Below are 20,498 nucleotides of genomic sequence, written 5' to 3' on the forward strand. Positions count from 1 at the left end.
GACGAGCGCGGTTGACAAGCTCCCCCGCCCCATGGCCCCACCGCCATGGCCCCACCGCCATGCAGTGACTCTGCGCACGCCTCGCGGCTCGCTGGGTGCGGCAGGGAGGCAAAGAAGCATGGTTGTGAACGTTAACAACACACAACAGTCAGAGTGTGTCGAGGAGAACGCAGCAGACTGGGCGTCGCCGGCAGTCGAGAGCGGCATCGCCCCGGAACAGAGAAGTACCAATTTCACCCCCGCCATGGCTGTCTTAACCCTCTGCTTCCATTTGTTTGTTGACTCTTCTGGAGCATTCCGGTGCTTCTGGGGGGGGGGGGAGGGAACAAGAGAGTACCACGGGGTGAGGCGTGACTGCGCCCCAGGCCACCGTTGCCCCCTTTCTTGGCATGCTGGCTGCCAAGGCTGATCCGGGTTTTGGGCATTTTAAACCAGGGCTGGCAGAGCCCCGCATCCCAACAGAGAGGCTGTGATGCAGGTGAGGGGACCAGGTGTGGGCCGAGACCCTGAGGGCTCCACCATGCCCACGCTCCAGCCGGCTGGCCGCTGGGACTCCACCGACGGGGTTCCTTTATGCAAAGATGCGGAGTGTGCTGAGCACTTGGAGCCCACACAGAGGAAGCCACAGCCCGAGTTACCCGTTCACGTACCAATGACGGGGCAGATTGACTTTACCGAAGGAACGGTGCCCCAGCTGGGGGAAGTGGAAACCATCAAGCCAAAGACATGGAGGAGAAAAGGCAGGGCGTGGCCGCCAGAGGCGGGTGAGGCCTGGGGGCTGCACAGCCTGCAGAAACGGCCCGGACCCTGTGGCTCTCACGTGATCAAGGACCTCTGGGCAAAGCCACAAGGCGGAGTGACTGGGCGTCGAGGGGCCCTCCTGGCACAGCCACCCAGACCCGCTGACTGGGCCTCATAAGTCCCTGGTCTTCAGCGGAGGGACATGTGCCACTGAGCCTTTGCTCCCCCTGAGAGAGAAGGCAACGCCTTCCACGCTCACACCGAGAGGGGCCGCTGTGAAGCCACGGGGTGGACCGTGCTGGGGCCACACGTGGGACTGAGGATGCCGCGCCGAGCACGCAGTGGGGCTCTGAGGCAGGGGTAGCCTCGCCTGCCCCTCAGGAGAGGGAACAAGGCCTGGAAGAGGTCACGGAGCCATTTGCGGCCACACGGTGGTGGCCCAGGTGGCAGTGTGCACTGGCGCACGTACGCCTTCCGATCGGTTACGTGAAAAAGACACTCTCCTGATCTGGGGTGATGACAAGCTTCTGTGACTGTTCCCTTTGCACCCGAGTCTCGCTCGGACTTGGGGCGTGCGTTCAGAGAAGTGCACCCTCGTGCCGGCTGCAGGAGGGCTCAGCTGAGCCCGAGATGGACCTTTTGGTGTGCCTACCTTATCCCCTAGGTGGGGAGCTGGCGATTGCGGCCCCCAGCCACCTCTGTCCACGGGACACAATGACAAGGCAAGATAAACCCAGGGGACTGTCCTGACCAGCCTCAGAGGCCGACGGCAAACACTGGCGCCCCGGCCTTCCAGCACTGAGGCACACTTCGCCAGCCACCGTCAGGCGCTAGCAAGGGCCCTCCGGCTCCATGCTGGGCCCAGGTCCTGCACCGACACCTCTGTGAAAAGACAGCCAACGCCTGTAGAGGCTCGTGAGAGTTCAGGCCACTAGCAGGAGACCACGAACTCGAAGGACAGGCTCGGGGAGAAAGAGAGGCATTTAACATCCAAAGCTGCAGGCCTCGGGGGCGTCACAGACACAGCACTTCTTGTCCTCGCTCTCACTGTTTTCGAGTGAGACAAGGAACCGGCCGTGGGCACAGGGGCCCTGGCCGGGCAGCCCCTCCCATGCCTCCAACGCAGCACGCAGCGGGCGGACACACGACCAACGTCAAGCGCACTGCGAAACGGCGGCAGAGCTCCCTGGTTCTGGATGCTCCGAGGTTGCCTGAAGCCTGAGATCACATTCAGGACAGATCAAGAAGGAAGAGCTACAGCAGGTTTGACCAATCACAGTCTGCGGCCAAACCGGGCCCCCTTCTTGTTTTTATAAATAAAGCTTTATGGGAACACGCCAGGCCCACTTGTTTCCCTGTTGTCTGGGGCTGCTTTTGAGCCACATGGCGGCAGTGACTAGCTGTGACAGGGGCCCGCAGAGTCTAAATGTTTACCGTCTGGTGTCTGGAGGCTGGCTCTCTGTCCATGCGGTGGACGGACACCCAGAGTCCCAGACACTGCTGGGGAGGCCACCAGCAATGGGCACCATACCTCTTTGTTCTTGGACTCCTTTCTCAGCGACTTCTGCAAAACTCGGGCTTCGTACTCGGCTCTGGGATGGCCCTGCGAAGGAGACCGAGTTCATCGTGAGTTTGGGACGCTCGCCACGGGCACGCAGGGCCAATTCAGTCCACACATTCGCCCCGGGCACCCTTTGGGGCCAGTTCACAGCTGGCTGTTCGTCCCATTTCCAATCCAGAGCCCGTTGTACGTGGTTGGGCTGGGAGCATGCCCCTTGTTCGGAGCCCCGGCCCCTTGGGAAGCCCACAGAGCCGGCTCTGTGGGCCGGGGGCAGGTTGGTCTGCTCCCTGCAGCCCGTGTTCTCGCTGTGAACACCCAGCCATGAACTGGCCCCGAGAATGTTCTATCAGGAGCCGTGGGGGCCGGAAGAGACGGCAGCAAGTGTCAGCAAGCGCGGCAGATCAGAGGCGCCAGGCCTTGGGGGAGATCAGAGCGGGTCAGCGAGAGGCGCTGGAACGGAAGAACAGGGTTAAGAGAGGCCCGAGCGTGGGAGAAGCGGGGACCCCGGCCGGTGGAGGAGCTGCGGGAACTGAACCGTAAGAGACGGCGAGGTGCTCGAGAAGGTCCCTCTCCCCGGGAGACAGGCTAGGGAAGACAGAGGAGTGACAAAAAATTCCAAACCTTCACCGCCTCCTTCGGGGAACCAGAAACGTAGAAAGGAAAACAAAAAGACCGCGTTACTTGTGCTGTTGGTTAGGAGACAGGCCACACCCTGTAAAGAGGCTTTCTCGTGAACCGGGATCCGGCCCAAGACCTGCTGGTGGGCGTTGCTACCTTAGTGTGACCGTGTGGTCGCTTTTGTGGCTCAAGGGACTTTGGAGATTCCCAGGCGAGTGCTGGACGAACTGCCTCCACCTGTCTCAGCCCAGGGGCACTCAGGCCGATCGAGGGGACACGGGCCCCCTCTGCTCTCAGGGCTGATGTTGGGGCTCGGGCTTCGAGGACAGGCTGCCTTTTCTACTCAGTGGGCTCACTCCCCAAAGGGTCCCTGGTCAGCCACCCCAAGGTGGTGGGGACACTCACCTGGGGGACCTCATTCAGTGCTATGGGCCTCGTGCCCAAGGGTTCTGATCACCACCCCAAAGTCAAGTGCCCAGTGGGGGGCAGGGGGCAGAGCTCAGGGGATGGATGCCCCACAGGCTGAACAAATGGGACTGGCCCCTCCCCGCAGCGGTCCCCAGCCAAGGGGACCTCACAAAAAGGACATTCTAAACCTTCTTTTTAAGTAAGATGCCGACTGCTTTCTGTTATGTTGGAATTTCCTCATTGACACAGGCCGAGGAAAGAGCCTGCCCGGAGCTGGCTGACCCAGACTCCACCTCGGGGGACGAGGGGGCTCCACGCCCGGCTCACCCCGGAGAGCTGCAAGTCCAGAACGGGCTGCATGGGTCTCGGTGTTGCCATGTGTGACACGGGACACTGTGACCCCTGCAGAAGAGGGCTGAGCCCAGAGGCGCCGGCCATGTGACCGGCCCTGGGCGCTTGCTGGTGCTGGGCCCTCCCTGTTCTAGCTGCACTATCTCCGCTCACCCACTGAGACCCCTCCGACTCTCCTGAGGGAGAGTGATCCCACCGTCCGCACTTGAGAAGAGAGGACACTGAGGCACAGAGAGGTTAAGCAACTGGCCCCAGGTCACACAGCACAGGCAGGGCTGAATCAGGATGGAACCCAGCAGCCTGGAGCCCTGAGGCCCCTGCTGCCCAACACCACCCCCAACCCCGCCCTGAGTGCTAAGCCTCGCCCAACGGAGCCCATTCCCCTCAGGCACTGCAGTATAGTCGGCCCGGCGCCCACACACTGGCCTCTCCGACTGCACCGGATCTGGCTGGAGCGTGACCGGCAGTCTCAGGAGAGAGCACGTTGCGTGGGGGGTGCACCCGGAATGTTAAAAACACGATGGGAGAGACGTTCCCATTCCAAGAGGGCTCTCTCTTAGAAGAGCGGTGTGGCCCCTGATACAGTGTAGTGGCGAGCAGCGTGGCCATACCTCACAGCGCGACTCTGTGCGGCTGGCTGCGTGCACTGTCCTCATTCCCACTCGTCCCAGGACGGCAGGGCCAGGAGCCCCGGGGAGAGGGCTCACTGCCGTCCGGGGGGCCCTGGGTCCTGACCAGCCCCCTCCTGGGGCGGCGGGTCCTCCCTCTATTAGGGAAGGCTCTGCTCCAGTTCCCAGTCATGCCCTGTCCCTGGCTCTGCAGAACGTGGCTTTGGCGCCCGGGGCAAAGGCCCCCAGCCGCTTTGGGGAAACCAGCCTCGGTGACGGTGGTGACTCCCTCCCAGACCCACCCGGCCTCCCCCGGATTTGATGAGGTCAGGGTGGTGAGCCATCCCAGGCTGCGCGGGCGGGCGGCCTGTCCCTGTGCGCTGGGAGGTCGGAAACACTCCCACAGACAACAAAGAGTTGCTTTGGCAACCGAGGGTGAGTCAACCACCAGGGCGGTGAACCGAGGGAGATGCAGGGGGAGCAGCCTGGCCTGGGCATCAGGACCTGGGGCTTCTTCGCGGACCCCCAGGAGGTCATGGGATGCGGGGCAGGGGAGGGGGCGAGAGGGGCGCCACCCACTCACCTCCTCCTCCTCCTCGAAGCCGGTGAGGTCCCAGCGGTAGTTGAGCCGCATCTGCTTCCGTTTCCAGTGCTCCATGAAGGTGGCGGCTGCAGGCGGGGGGTGGGGTGGGGCAGAAACACAGAGTCAGGGACTGGGGAGCCCCGGAACCCCGGATGACATAAATGCATGCTCCTCTTCTGTACCGTGGCTGAGCGAGGGTGACAACATGCCGGACCGAGTACGTCGCACGAATCAGCCCCTTCAGCCCCCCACAAAGGCAGAGATGGCCACAGTCCCATTTGACAGGTAAGGAAACCAAGGCGCACAGAAATCTCGTCCTCGCCGAGGGTACTCCTCCAGCTGGTTCGGGGCCAGACAGGGTGGTCTCACAGCCTGTGCTATTAACTGTCCTGTTCCGTCGATCCTGGGGACCCCCAGGGCACAGGTGGGGGTCCTTCAGTCAGAAAGTGTGAGGGAAGAGCCCAGGCCATTCACTCAAGCTTCACAGGCATGCAAGCACTTGCCGCTACATCCTGGTTTGTATTCCCCACAGACTAAATGTGGTTCAAATGCCACCTCCTCCAGGAAGCCTCTGGTCAGCCTCCTCAGCGTCAGAAGGGAGCTAACTCCTCTAGGAACCTCTCCTGCTCACGGCATCCAAGGGCCCTTCTGGTGTGTGGGGCAGGGGCAGGGCCTGGTTTCCTGGGACCCCGGCGCTCAGCCCAGCACCCGGCACGGACAGGAGCTCATCGAGCGCGCTCGCTGAAGGAGCGAAAGGCTGCTGTGAGCGCACCGCCTGCACACGCATGGGCCCCAGGCTGTACCCTTTACCTCGGAGCTCCTCCCAGCAGTGGCTGGGGGTGGAGGGGGGGTGTCCAGAAGTTAGAGCCCGGGGGTCTCGAGCCGTCACGTGTCAGGCACGTTCAGACATCTGTCACACGGGTGTGAATCTCATTTCAACCTGCCGGTAACCACGGGACAGAGGTGCTGTCTGCCCTCCCTGTTGCAGAGGAGAAACTGAGGCTCGGAGGAACCAAAGGCCTTGCCCGATAAGGGGCGGCGCAGAGTCGCAGAGCGACGGGGACTGACCTCCCTGTGTGGTCACCGCCGTACACTGGGAAGCAGAGAGAACTGGCCGTGTGGGCAGTCTGCCCGCGTCCCTCCTGGGTATCTCGGGGTGTGGGCCTGGGACGCGGCACCAGGATCCCCCAGGCAGCTTGTTAAAGCACAGGTTCCCGGGCCCCGCGGACAGCGCTCAGAATCCCCATCCTTCTTTCCGTCAGTCCCTACCCGTCAGGTGTGCTGGCTGCTCATCCTCCCAGGCACACCCTCCCCATGCCCTGGGGCCCTGTCTTGACCTGTCCTCTGCGTCCTCTGCCTGGGCCTGGTTCCAGTTTCCCTAACTCTGGCTGCCTCCTCGCTGGCCACAGAACCCCTTTCCTGAGCCCCTCCCCTGAACGCTGCTGCCGTGACCTTGGTGTGACCTTGCAGGCTCCCTGGGATGCCCTTGGCTAGGCCTTCCAGCTGCCTCCTGCTCCAGTAGGGTCATCGGAGCCTCTCAGCTGGCCCAACCCCCTGGTGACTCTGGGAGTTGGCGGGGCTCAATCACTCAGACTTCAACAGGGCCAAGGCCACGGCCTCCTTAACATGCAGCCCCTGAGGGCAAGACCAGCTCCTTGCCCAGAGGCTCCCAGCAGTCAAATGCCTGCTCAGCGCACGTCCCTTTTCTCGGAGTCGAGAGAAGGGACACGTCGCCTCGAGAACTGCCAGAGCAGAGCTGGATCCTGTGCGTCAGCGGGCCGTGGGACGGGGTCCAGGCACAGAGGCCTCTAGCCTTTCCTTGTCTCCTGAGTCACCAGGCACCCTCCTTATTTATCCCCCTGAGTGCGTGTTGGCTCGTGAACCCGCCCCTGCCCTTTTGCTTCCAGCAGAAAGTCACAGTGTCCCTGTCCCTCTGTTCCTACCTAGCTCAGGGTGACTCAACCAGGTTGCCTGTCCACTCCACTCAACCCCAGGGATGGGTCTCAGTTGTGGCCCTGCCATTTCATGGAAGCTGAGACCACCCTTCTCCGGCGGGGCTCAAATCAGACAATCTCCTGTGTTCTGCGCCACACCGCCAAGCAGTGGAAAAACCCCTTATTATGCCATAATTTCAGACAACTGATCCCAGAGGACAGCTCAGTGGGGTCATCGTTGCTGCATGTGACACCTTATTTAAGGCTCTGAAATGTCACAAATTCCAGGCAGCAGGGAGCTGTGGTCTCTGGGGACAGAGTGCCAGCCCTCGGGGAAGCCAGACCCCACCGCAGGGTGGGAACGAGATTAAAAGCAGCCAGCTGCAGGCCGTCCCGCTGGGGTCACAGCCCACTCCCCTCCTGGCAGCAACGGGCTTGGGGCTGCTCCCTGTCCCTGTGCGGACAGCCATGCCGGCAGCGGGAGGACAGGAAGAGAAAGGACGCGTGGGTGCCGGACACCAGTGGGGAGGTGACCCTGAGAGGAGAAGGAATGAGTAATGGAGTGCAGGATGGAGAAAACCCTCACGGTGGTCTCTGCTAACTACGTCTGACAGCGGGGGGGGGGGGGGGGGGGGGGGGAACGGCCCGGGGGCAGAGGGACTGTCCCCGCCCCAACCTCCGCGCTCAGGGGCTGCCGCACGCACACCTCTCCGCCCAGCAGGCTCTTTCTTGTCGCTTCTGTCCTGATGTACAATAACCAACCTTTTTTTCCCTAAAGTAAGTGCTCCACGGAGCGGTTTGGCTTTCCTGTTACCTTTTCTATACCCCAGGGGTAACGCGTAGACTGCGCTTGCATTTGACTCTGACAGACGGCACATCTGTGGTCTCCAGGCTGGCAGTGGAGCTGGAGGAGGCCTGGGGCAGACAGCGAGACAGCTGTGCCTTTTCCCTCCTGGGGGGCGGGGCGCGGGGTGGAACCATTCACTTTCCTCCCGAGGATGGGACTGTTGGTAAGGGCTGGCCAGCGTCTTTGAGGGTGCGCTCCGGTGCGGCTTCGCACACAGTAGGCGCTCAATAAAGAAGTGTGACGCGGGCACACTGGCTGCATGGAACAGGCTGCACCAGGTTTAACGAATTTAATCAAATTCCCGTGGTGCTGGCTGGCGAGCAGCGTTACTGCCTGGGCGCCCCTTGCTGCCGGCTCCGGGTGACTCTCTGCTCCCCAGGAGGGCAGAGAGCAGGGCCTTGGGGAGGTCTGGGTGGGGAGGTGTGACCTTGGGCACGTCCCTTAATCTCTCTGGACTTCCATGTCTGCCTCGGAGAACACGAACAGAGCCACCCCCTCCCCCACCCCCAGCACACAGTGTGGGCTCAGCTTGGGAAAGCTGCCTCAGTGTGTCCACCTGCCAACCGGGGTCATGAAGATGTCACCTCCTACAGCTGGGGACAAATGGGCCACCCCTGAGAGTGGCTTATAGTGGCGCCCGGCACAGAGTGGGGCCCCACTTGCTGAGGCTGGTGCTCTTTTGTGAAGAAGTCACGTGGTCCCCAGAGGGCCCCAAACACGGGAGGAGGTTCCATCTGGGCTCGGATTTCCTAGGGTCTCGGCTGTTCTCATGTTTTCGAAAAGCAAGCATTCACTGCACGGACGTACCAGCTAGCACAGCATCACAGCGAGCTCTGGGCGTGGCCTGAGGGACGCCCAGCAGGGACGCGCCTGAGGTGCCGGGCCAGCCTGTGAGGGGCACTACTACTGTCTCCACTGGACGGGGGGGGGCAACCTGGGGCTCAGGGAGTAGAAGCCCCTTGCCAGAGGTCCCGCAGCTGCAGGGGACAGGGTGGGAGTGACACCTGAGTCTGGCCCAGGGACAGGCACTGTCCTGTACATGGCCAACCCAGCTGAGCCTGCCAATCGGCACGGCCGGAGGTCTGCACTGCACGGTGGGCCTGTCCTTGGGCAGGACCCCCAGAGGCCTCAGCTGGGGTTCCTGGGCCCAGATCAGAGGGGGCGGGCAGTGGAGGGAGCACTACTTGGGGAGATGGGGGCTCAGTTCCTGGACCGGACCTCTTAGTCCCCGCCGTGGCCACTGAGGAGCTGAGGGGCTCTGAGCACCCCAGGGGCCTCTGAGGGGCACACAGAGCCTGCAGGGCACTCTGCAAGGGTGGGTCTACTGAGACACGCACAGGGGGCAGCTCAGGTCAGGGAGGGAGGCAGAGTCCCAGGCTCTCCCTATGCTAAGCAGCTGCCTTCCAGGCCCGGCAGATCCTGGTCCCGGGAAAGAGGTCTGTTTCTAAGAGCAAAGCACCCTCCCAGGCATTGGACCGGGGGCTCCCGGCTGGGTCGGAGACGCCGTCTGCATGTGCAGCACAGCTGAGACCCTGGGACCCGCAGGTAAATGGGGGTTGTTTCCATGCCCCCTCCCTGTCCACCCCCAGCACACGCTGCCCGTGGTCCTCCCGAGAAGGAAATGAGGGGCCCACCCCAGGGCGCCTCGGCCCCAGCGGCCTGGTGGGCGGGCAGGCGCTCACTCACCCCAGAGGGCCATGAAGATGGAGAAGAAGACAGTGGCCGGGTTGTCGAAGAGGTGGCTGGCCCGGGCCGTGGCGCAGGCCGAGCTCATCTTCCAGTAGCTGCAGGTCTTGTCACACAGCGGGCACATGGTGATGTTGTGGGACTGGTCGCACATCTCCCTGCTGGAAGAGAGGGGGCGCCGAGAGTCCCGGGTGGGGACGCACAGGGGCTCTGCCGGCCCACAAGGACAGCACGCCTCCCCAGAGGTGTGCTGGGGTGAGAGGAAGTGCTGGGCCCGAGCTGGGGGTTGAGGAGCCCCTTGGTCCCCACCATGGTGGACACAGCCATTGCCACAGCCCTCCTCTCTGCCCAGGGCCAGCCACACATGGGGACCTGTGCTCAGTTTCACGCTCAGCTTTGCTGCCTTAAAACCCTCCATGACTTCCAGACAGCGGTCCTGCCGCTGCAGCAGCCAGGCCTGGGTGCGACCCGCCCAGAGCTGCCACGTGCCAGAGAGGGGCCGGTGAGCGGTCACCTTGGTGGCCAACCTCTGGGCTGCGGCACCCACAGCCTGCGCTGGGGTCCCCTCTAGGAGAAGCTGGGGGCCCCGGCCAGTCTCCCTCAGATAACCGGGTGCTGTCAAGGCTTGTGCGGTGCCAGGCCCCGAAACCGAAAGAGAAGGAGGCAAAGCTGCAAGGAAGTGGTGCCTCCCAGAGCCCAGCTGTGCCCAGGGCACCACGTAGTCTCCACCTGTCCCTATGGGGGCGCTGTGGGGTTGGGGAGAACACATCTGTGAGCTACAGGGGTGGCAGACACACACTGGGCAAGAGCTGAGCCGCTGCGGATGGGTGGCAGAGGGGGCTGCATGGACCCAGAGGCTCAGTTCCCCCCCACCCCCGACACTTGGGCTCTGTCCTGCTAACACTGAGAAGCGCCCACACAGAAGGCCGTCGGCTGGGCGAGGAGCAGCGTGCACCTGGCTCGGAACAGCTTCGGGACCCACAGTCCCCCTTTCACAGGTGAGGACACAGCCCAGAGAGGATTAGTCACTTGCTCAGGGCCACACAGCAGAGTGGAATGGAGCCCTGGTCCCTGCACTTGAGAAGCCCGTGGGCTGCACAGCTCGTCTGCTACTCAGAGGCTGCAGAAGGGCTCCCCGCTGAGACCAGGAGGCCCTGGGACCCCAGCCAGGTCCTTGAACCCCAGACTGCTTCTCCTTCTGGAAGATGAGGGGCGGGGCCAGAACGAGGCCCCACCACCTCTTGCCTGCCCGGCTCTCCCCCCCAGGCTTGTGGACTTGGACGAGACGTGGTGTCATCAGGGACCCCAGGCAGGAGCACCCACTCCCCGGGGCGGGGGTCACCTGGGAGAAGCCTGGCCGGCGAGGGGCAGGAGTGTTGTTCTTTGTTTGTAATTTCTGATGCCCGATCTTATGCACAGAATTGTGCCTGGACCACGACGGTCAGTGCTTATGCAATGTCTGCTGACCGGTTCTGGCGGCCCCGTTTCCCAGCAGAGTGGCCATTCCAGCCCAGTTCTGTCTTTTCAGTTGCTTATTAAAAACTGTACCAGCGGATGGCGGGCCAGGCTGCTGGCTTGGAGCCACTGGGGAACCGTGCGTGCAAGTGTGCGAGTGTGCGAGTGGGCGCGCAGAGCTGAGGGCCGGGCGTGTGCAGGTGGCGCAGCGTGGAGCCAGCCAGCTCTGGACTGGAATCTTGGCTCCAGCGCTTGGGGTCTCTGTGCCCTCGGGCCTCAGTTTCACCATCTGCAGCACAGGGTGCCGAGAGCGAGGAGTGCCCAGGTCACTGCTCGTCGGGAGGACTAAACAGAACACAGGCAAGGCCCGGGCACCAGGCACCAAGCTGCCGTTACAGGATAAAGGCACCGGGCAGCCGCAGGGATTTTTTGGAAAGGAGGCGCAGGAGCCTCCCGGAGGGTCCATCTCTGGCCCTTCCCCAAGCTTCCTGTCTCCTGGAGGCCCCTCCTGGGAGGCAGAAGGAACCCGTGTGTGAGGGCCCAGGGCCTGCACCTCTGCCGCTGTGAGCCCCTCGGCTGCCAATGGCCTCCTCCCTGCCAGTGTGAATGCCAGCCAGACAAAAAGCCTTTTTTCTGCTGGTTTGAAACCCTTTGCCTCTCCCTTCACCACCTTCGGCCAAGATAAAGACAAGGAACGGATGGCCTGTTCTTTGGAGCGGGCGGAGGGGCGGGTCAGACTCCCAGGGGAAAGGCACCAACTGGGCGGAGGCTGTGGTCGGATGGGCCTCAGGGCTTCCCAGGAAGTGCTGTCCACCTCTCCGGTGGGGTGGGAGGTGGCGCCCTGGCTGGGGAACCCACGCCTCCCTGGGTAGAGTCTCTTGGCCGAGGCTGCTGGCTCTGCCCCCTGCCAGGGGGGCAGGAAGGTGAAGTCCCCAGCGGCTACCAGGGGGACCCGAGGGCTCCCCACCTTCCGCTGGCCATGCCCCTCGGGGTGCAACCCCAACCATGCCTAGGCCACTGTCGTTGTCACCACAGTCCTACCCAAGCACAGTGACCTCACATCACATTGGCAAACAGAGGGACAAGCTTTCTCCCGCCTGCGCCCAGCCCAAAATAGCCCTGGAAGGGACATTAGCCAGATTCCTTTAGCATTTAATTCTGAGTGGGTGGAATACTTTGGGTGTTATTCATGCATTAAAACCCTGTTTACCCAGAGGTTCCCCGGGTACGGCCTTTCTGCGCTGCAGGTCCTAACGAGCTCGTCCGGGGAAGACTCGCTGGCCCTTTACGGGCCGGAACAGGGGACGCCTTTTCGGAGTCCCAGCTCCACTTCAGAGACGTGGGGCTGAGTCACAGGACAGGGAGCCGACCTGGTGTCTCAGGGCTTTTCCCGAGAGACCGGCAGGCCCTCACCCCTCTAAACGCGGTTTGCCCGTGGGCACAGGGGCTGACCGCCCTCACACATGGCACACTTATCTTGGGGTCAGCGGCGGCAGGTCTAGGGGACAACTAGGCAGGACGGGAGGCGTCCACGCACACGAAGACAGCATCCTCCAAGCTCCCACAGCTGGACTCGTTCTCTGGCCGCCATCTGGGGAGACTCGCACCCCCGCACGAGGCCAGGCTGGAGACTGGGCCTTCTTCCCGGGGCCCCGTGCCCGTGCCAGCCCTGGGTGGCCAGCCCGAGTGCGTGCTCTGCGTTCAGAGGCCTGGTCTATGAGCCCGGGGGACAAGGCAGAGAGGCCCAGCCGGCTGAGTCGCCCGCCCCAGGCTGCTGAATGTCCCTTGTCTCACTTCCTACCCTCACAAGGAGGCAGTGGATTTACCTGTCACATGATTACTGAGGACTAAAGGGGAAACACTTCAGAGGGTGAGAGGGGCTGGGTGTCTGGGTTGTCCGCTTTCAACAAGGGAACGTCTCCTAGGGCAGGGTCCCCAACCTCTGGGCCTCGGACTGGTGCCGGGCAGGCCTGTGAGGAACCCGGCCGCACAACAGGGGGTGAGCGTGAATGCAATGTGCTTGATTCATCCCCAAACCATCCCTGACCCCCGGTCCTCGGAAAAACTGTCTTCCACAAAACTGGTCCCTGGTGCCAAAACGGTTGGGGACCGCTGTCCAAGGGTGTTTGTGCCAGAAAAGAAGACCCACTCTTCAGATGGCACGAAGCCCCTCGCACCGGGCCCCTCGCCCCGACGGCGTGTGCCGGCCTGTCGTGTCCGGTCTGGGCTGAGCGCGGGTGTGGGAAGCCTGCCGCAGGCGAGGGAGATGGGGTCTGTTTCGGGCAGGGCCGCCTACCTGGGGATGTTTTCATCGACGGTGGCGCATCCGTACAGGAAAACGATGATGCCGACCACCGAGGCTGGGATGAGCATCTGAGTGTACACGCCCAACCAGGCGAAGTACAGGCCGATCTTCTCCCCAAAGTACTTCCTGCACCACGGGGCAAAGCCAAACAGAGACACGCGTGCTCTTAACCTGTACCCGTGGGGAGCATGCCCCGTCCCTCCCTCTGTAAGGAACAGCTCCAATTGGGGCCACCAATTCTCGGGACCAAGAAGTGGAGAGTGGGCGGGGCTCTGAGCTGACCACCAGGTTTGGGGGCGCTCTCTGCTTCTCCTGTGCCTGCCCCTGGCCTGTGCCCCGGAAGGCGGTTTGTGGCGCCCATGCTGGTGGGTAGGAGGGACAGCCTGGGAGGCTGCCCGCTCCCTTCCAAGTCCCGTTCAGCTACGAACTGGAACCTACTCTGGACGGGAGGGGCCAGGAGATGGAACCTCTGCTTACCGAGCATGTCTGGCACGGTGACGGGTTTAAATGAATGTTCATGGGCTGAGTTCTGATTTGCTTGTCCCCAGAGGACACGCATTTCTTAATCTGGTCCTTCCCCGCTGCTGCCCTCGGGACAGGGGGCCTTTGGGAGGGGACACATTCTGAGGCAGCTCTTTTCTGCCTCTCGACACAGCAACGCAAGAACCTCACCAGTCACCCAGCTGAGTTCAGCCGGGCCGTGCATTTAGGAGGAGCCCATCCTCTGGTGAGTTCAAATAAACTGCGAAACCTCGGCTGCTGGGCCTGCCGGGAGGACAGGAGTCCTCTGCACAAGCTCTTCGAGCTCAAGCCGGTTCCCAGGCACGGGGCAGTCAGTGCAGTCGAACCTACGGGGACACTGGTCCGACTGACACCCGGCTAGGGCGTGGCCTCCCACAGCCGCGGCCTGAGGGCCAGGCTCGCACTGACTCACCTGACCAGGTCGATGGGCTGGTACTTGTAGAAGACCCCGTAGCTCGCCCACTCTTCATACAGGAGCTGGGGAGAGAGCGAGCGGTGAGCGGCGGGCACACGTGCAATGCCCCGGTTTCCACCCTGCAACACGGCGCCCGATGCTCTTAGCTCACAGCGGCTCCGTTCTCTCACGTGATGAACACTCACTGGGAGTCGGCCGAGGGCCAGGTCCCGCGCCAGGCGCTGCGTGCACTCAGCAGACACAGCCCTGGGCCCCGGGCTCCTGTTCTGGTGGGGACAGGGACGTGGAAAAACTGGGCCCCAAAGAGCCGCCCTCAGTGGGTGCAGAGCCCGCACTGAAGGAGGCCAGCAAGGCGGCGGCAGCTCCCTGAGCAAGAACAGCCTACGTTTCCAGGCGAAGGTGGGGATGGAACAGGCGCCTGGCAGCTTCCCGGGATCCTCACCCTTCGTGACCTGATCTGGAATTGGTCTAAACGACCTGACACTGTACGGCTTTTCCCCACAGGTTTCCCGGTCGCCCCTGTCACACACCGAGCTGTCATAACAAAGGACAGAACCCACCAGGCTTCGGAGCAAAGAAATACAATTGGCAAGATTTTTTTAAAAATCGCATAGGATACGAAGAGTTTGGCGTTTATCTCCTGAGATGGGCTGCCTGACTAACACGCGCAGTGAAATAAAAGAAGTCTACGTCCCCCCCCCCCCCCACCTTTGGTCAGGGACGGTAACGGGATCGGCCGCTTGGAAGCCTTGCACGAACACGCACTGGCTGTCCTGGGAACACGCGGAGCTGGGACTGCTGGTTTTAAGAACGAAATCCCACACGCGTGGGCAATCCACGCTTTTCCGACCGTTGCTCGAAGCCCAAGGTCACACGCTGGCTGGCGGGGAGGCAGGACCCCCTGGGGCCTCGGTGCCTCACCCCGTCTCCGCTGGACAGGAGGCAGGGTGGGGACGCCCGCGAGCACTCAGCAGAGTCCCCTGCTCTCTTCTGTATCCTGCTGCTTGCCTGGTGTCCTTTTTTTCTTTTCTTGATATTTAAATAGAACAATTCGGGGGGTGTTTCCTATGCCCAATTGAAAACGTTTGGGGGTCTCCCACACTTCGACTTTGCTGTGGCCCCACAAAAACACGCACCACCTTGTAGCATCACCCCAGCGCTCTGCTGCGGACCAAAGGTTTGTGCGCCCACCTTTGTGTTGAAGCCCGCCCCCAACGTGACTTCGTTTGGAGATGGGGCCTTTTGGGGAGGTGATTAGGGTGACAGGGGGTCATAAAACGGGGCTTTTGCCGTGATAGGACTGGTCGCCTCAGAGGAAGAGATACCGGAGCTCCCCTTTTGCACACACACACACAGGGCGCAGGGGCCGTGTGAGGGCACAGTGAGAGCTGGCCGTCGGCAAGCCCGGAAGAGAGCCCTCTTGGGACCCCGTCCTGCCAGCACCTCGATCCTGGGCTTCCAGCCCCCAGAACTGGGAGGACAAATACACGTCTGTTGTTCACGCCCCCAGCTACGGAGTCCGGTGACAGCAGCCCCGGCTGAGCCATTCTCCCGTACTGACTCTGCGTTTCTGCACGCAAACGTGTCCTCACGTATGTATGTCTTGGAACGATAAAAAGGTGGAAGAGGCTCGCTGGGCTGGTCCAGCTTCTAGGGACCAGGGAGTGAGGGGCCCTGGAAACGGCGCTCTGGCGAATCTCTCCGTCTCCTCGGGCTCCCGCTGCAGCTCGGGGGAGCGCAGGCCCTCCCTGTGCTGCATCAGCGGTCAGCACTCGGAGCCGGCGCTCGGCGGGGAGGGAAACAGCTTAGAGGAGCAGACGCAGTCTCAATAACTAAACGTGGGCCCGGCCGGCCGCCAGAGCCCTGCACTTCGCCCGCGCTGAGCGTTGAAGAGGAGTTGCCTTCCGACCTGAAGTCCCTCCGGAGCGGCACAAAGAGGATGTGTTCGCACCCAAGTTCTGACAGGGTGAGGGCCCGGTTTGCTGCTGGTGGGGGAGCCTCTGCAGCTTCTGGAAGGGCCCAGCATGCCCGGGCTTCCCTGGCTGCTCAGAGGGGGCAGGGCCCAGCAATTGGAGCGTCCTCCTGTGCAGGGGATGGTGGCTCTGCTGAGTCTGGGCAGGCCTCTCTGAGCCCCTCGTGGGTGGCCCCGGGCAGACCCTAACCACCTAGTCCCGTGTGGGTGAGCTGGGTCAGGCTGTACCCTCCGTGGATCCGGGGCCCTCACCCCCGAGCCCCATGGCCTCCTTGACACCGAAGGATGCTGTCCTTCCTGCCCGGCATGGAATGAAGCCAGTGGGATGCATGCACAGGAGGGAGCTCTGTGGCAGGCACAGTGCTGGCCACACAGATAGCATGAGAAGCCCACAGTGCAGTCTGTAAATGGGGACGGTTCAGCCACCAAGCTTTGGTGGGATCGCACGGCACCTCTGGAACGGCCCTGGCTGTCCCGGCAGCTTCCTCCCCGAGACAAAAGTCAAGTTGCTGACTCATACCACAGAGAGGCTGGGAGGTGCGTGGGACGGAGGGAGGGAGGGTCAGGGAGGAGGAAGCCTGGACGGGGAAGGGAAGGCACAGGGGGAAAGAAGCCACGAGAACCTCCTGCGGGCACGACTGTGTCACGCCGGTCACCGTGTTCCCAGACCTGCTCAGGGGAACTGGCCCACAGCAGGACGGCCACCACCCACCGACAGTCGTGACGAACGGGGGCACACCTGGCTTTCTACATAAGCCATTTCTCCTCGGCGGTATTTTCTTCCTGCCAAGGATAGACCATCAATCACCCCATTATCGTTGCCACAATTCTGAGGGTGCCTCCCAGCCTCGTGAGGAGACTGGGACACGCTGGGGCCCTGGGTGGGCACTCGGGGCACTGGCAGCTCCCGTCAGTGACCCAGGGCCTCCCAGCACCCAGCCCTCCGTGTGATCTTGGCTCAGCCCGCCAGCATCCCTCCTGCCCAGAGCCCCCACCGAGGCCACATGCTGGGCACTGACGCCGTCCTTAACGGCTGTGCGTGGATGGGCCCCTGGCCATGTCCCCCCAGAACGGAGGCCCCAGGAAGGAGACGTTTGTCTGGACTGTGTCATCCCCGATACTTTGACCAAAACCTGGGGCAGATGACAGGCTTCCAGTAAGGAATTGCTGGACAAAGGAAGGAAGGAACGAAGGGAAGGAGGGAGGGAGGGAGGAAGAAGGTTGTATTCAGGGCCCACAGCTCTCAGTCCAGCCCATGATGGACCAGCTGCGTCCACACCCAAAGGAGGCAACGGGGCTCAGAGTGGGAGCCGCGCCCCGACCCTCAGCGCCCGCCCTGCCTGCCTTCGCTTGTGCTCCTCCAGCACAGCACAGGGCGTGGCCTTAGCCTGAGCGTCCCCCTTTCTGTCCTGTTCCTGGGGTCAGGCTTCTGGGGTCCCTGCCCTGGACGGGACGCCACGACTCTCGATGGAGAGGCAACAAATTCAGAAATAGGTCAGGTAAGGGGGAGGCATCGTGGGAGAAAGAGAAGTTCTCGAGATTCTGAATTAGGACTCAGACACCCATCTAGGGAGCCCTCCCTCCCTTCCTGCCTCCCTTTGGTCCTTTATTCCATCCATCCATCCATCCATCCACCTGAACTTGCGTCTGTCCATCCACCCATCTGCTCATCCATCCACACACCCACCCATCTGACACTCCCCGACTACCCCCATGGGCCAGGCCTCGTGTTCATTGCTGGGGCATACAGTTAGAGAGGGGGTGGGCAGAGTTCCAGGCAGGAAGCCCCTGGGTGGGGTGACCCTGGCCCTGCGTTTGCTGGCCCGGCACGCAGCAGCGACCAGCACACAGTTCTGGGGGAAGGCACCGAATGGGATGGTCTTGGCACTAACGTGCCCACCGGCCGAGCAGGCTTCAGGTGAGCAAGGCGGCCGCTATGGCCGGAGCACGGGGATTGGCACGGGGCCTGCGGTGGAGGGGCCAGGACCTGCAGGGTGGACTCAGGCCAGAAGGGGGTCACCGGGGACACAGGGGAGCAGCGAGAGGCAGGGGGCTGGATGGAGAGGCCACGGTGGGCCAGGCTGGGACCGTGGAGGGGATGGGGGAGCTCTGCAAGTCATGGGGTCTCAGACAAATGCCAGATGTCCCACGAAAAATAACCAAATATGTAATTCTGTGCTAACTCCGATAGCATCTTCAGCTGGATGCCGGGGCGGACAAGTTGTATCAAGCACCAGAGGTTTAAAACCGTGGACGGCGGCTGGAGGGAGGGGGGAATGGAGAGCATTCCAGCCCCTGCGACCTGGGACAAGACCCCCGTGTGAGGACCTCAGGGAGGCGCCTCTACCCACCACCATGGAGGAGCCACTCTTGGGGGTGACAGGCAGGACACGGGGCTGAAAGGGACACAGGGCTCAGCGGGAGGGGGGGCACTCCCCGAGCAGAGGGAGGTCTGAGCTTGTCTGGGGGACCGAGGGGAGTGATAAGAGGTGAGGACCTGGGTGCATGTGCGGGACGGCAGGACAGAACCCTCCAGAGCAGGGCGTCCAACCGGGGCCCGTGGGCCGCATGCAGCTCAGGGTGGCTGTGAGTGCGGCCCAACACAAAATCGTAAACTTACTTAAAACATGATGAGATTTTGTGATTACGGGTCACAGTGTATTCAATGTGTGGCCCAGGACAACTCTTCTTCCAGTGTGGCCCCGAGACGCCAAAAGGTTGGACACTCCTGTTCCAGAGTGTGGAGGGCAGGAGGAGAAATGGCGGTTGGGGGGGAGATGTATATGTATCGTGGTGGAGGAACAGAACTTTCTGGAAAGCCTGGGGGGCTGGAATCAGGAACACCCAGAGCGGAACACAAGAATCGCTTGGTGGTTCCCAAAGTGCCGCCCACGACCTCTAGCTCAGTAACCTGTCTGTTAGCAAGGGTTCCAGGTCAAGTAAGTTTGAGCAACACTGGCTTGAACACCATCCAGCAGTTTCCCCCGGGTGCTGCTGGGGGCTGGGGCTCTCTGGGCAGGTGGCCTCTGCGGCCCCCAAGCTCATTTGCCTGGGGGCAGGACAGGATCCGGCCGGATGCCTGTGAAGATGGCTGGAGCGACTGTCCCGGTTAGGATGGTTAGCCGTGTTCGGCGGCCTCTGGGGACACACATGGCCTTTCACATACGTGCACAATGACCCAGCGCCGCCACCACTGCCGCCACTGCCGAGAATCAGAGGCACAAGACACACCGACCACGTGGAGCTCACCAACACTCTCCCTCAGGCGTGGGAGCAGACGCCCGGGACTGCAGGTGCCCCTCCCACAGCCCCCGTGGGGCTCTCCAGGCCCACCAGAGCACCTCCTCGCCCCCCGCGTCCACTTACCTTTCTGTCATTGAACTCCACGTTCTCGCCCTCGTAGTCTCCCTGTTGGGAGAGAGAAAAAGGACCGTATTATCCGAGGGACCGTCTCTCGTGAGGCTGACTCCCGTTCCTAATGCTTCCAAACAAGCTCCGCCAGCAGCAGCACAGTTAGGGTGACCCTGGGATGCAAGGGCCCGCCCCCACCCAACCCAGAAGCGAAGTCCCAGAAAGGACCCGGTGGGGTCCTTGGGACCGGCCTCTGGGGCGGGAGAGCCCTGCTCTGCGGGGCGGTCCCAGTGCCCCGTCCAGGTGGTGCCCCTTTCACTCTCAGGTGTCCCAGCAGGGATAGTAAATGACACAGTTCCTGCACAGGGACATCAGTGAGCTCAGATCTCCCATTTTACAGACGGGAACAGTGAGGCCCACTGACTTTCCTGAGGGCAGACGGCTGCATTTGATCCAACCTGGGACTCGGGTCCCATCTCCAAGTCCAATGGAAGAGGAGGGTCTGAGGGTCAAGGGTGAGTCCCACATACCAGCGCTGACACCAGAGACTGAGCAGTGGCCTCAGGAGAGGGGCCCTGTGAGCACCTGGCGGGACTGGCCCTGAGGATCACCGGACGGACAAAGCTCGGAGGCCTCTTGAGGGTCTGCCTGCTGCCCCTTCCACTCACCAGCTCCTTCCATGACCCCGGCAGCCCCGCCAGCCCCATCTGGGTGGGGAGGAGGGTCTGACTGTCAGCCCAGCAACCCGGTGCCCTGGACTTGGGCTGGAGACGCTCTGACGATTTCCTCCGGAGTCTCCGAGAAGCCTCCCTGCCCCTGGCTGGCCTCTGGCCTTGCCTGGTGGTTCTGCTCGAGGCTGAGACAGCCACAGGGGTCTGGCAGGACCTCCTCTATGTGAGGCCAGTTAGCAGGCGATTACAGGGTTGGGGGTAGGTGCCGACCAGGAAGGAAGCCCAAATGCTGCTGAGTGGCCAGTTGAAATGCCGAAGTCCTTTGCATGGGGCAGACACGCTGATCACGGAGCCCTCATGGGGGTCCCACTCAGAGCACACGCCATCTCGGCAGGTGCCCTCTGGCCGGCACCGGCACCCAAACCTTGCCGACACGTGTTCTCGTTGAACGGGTGAGTGAATGAATGGAT

The 20,498-nt window shown here is 62.4% G+C and overlaps 1 protein-coding gene across 1 annotated transcript in view; it reads right to left on the bottom strand.

Moving 5' to 3' along the window:
* ANO1 (anoctamin 1) overlaps positions 1–20,498 on the bottom strand; it is a 124,723-nt gene that overhangs the window by 21,865 nt on the left and 82,360 nt on the right. Inside the window, exons 10-16 of the mRNA XM_053924546.2 lie at positions 19,373–19,414; positions 14,032–14,096; positions 13,089–13,223; positions 9,338–9,498; positions 4,871–4,956; positions 2,924–2,932; positions 2,273–2,344 (exon numbers count right to left, since the gene is read on the bottom strand). Coding sequence (XP_053780521.1) covers positions 2,273–2,344; positions 2,924–2,932; positions 4,871–4,956; positions 9,338–9,498; positions 13,089–13,223; positions 14,032–14,096; positions 19,373–19,414 — 570 coding nt within the window. The remainder of the gene's footprint in view (positions 1–2,272; positions 2,345–2,923; positions 2,933–4,870; positions 4,957–9,337; positions 9,499–13,088; positions 13,224–14,031; positions 14,097–19,372; positions 19,415–20,498) is intronic.

The sequence above is a fragment of the Desmodus rotundus genome, chromosome 5, assembly GCF_022682495.2.
Source record: "Desmodus rotundus isolate HL8 chromosome 5, HLdesRot8A.1, whole genome shotgun sequence".
NCBI lineage: Eukaryota > Metazoa > Chordata > Mammalia > Chiroptera > Phyllostomidae > Desmodus > Desmodus rotundus.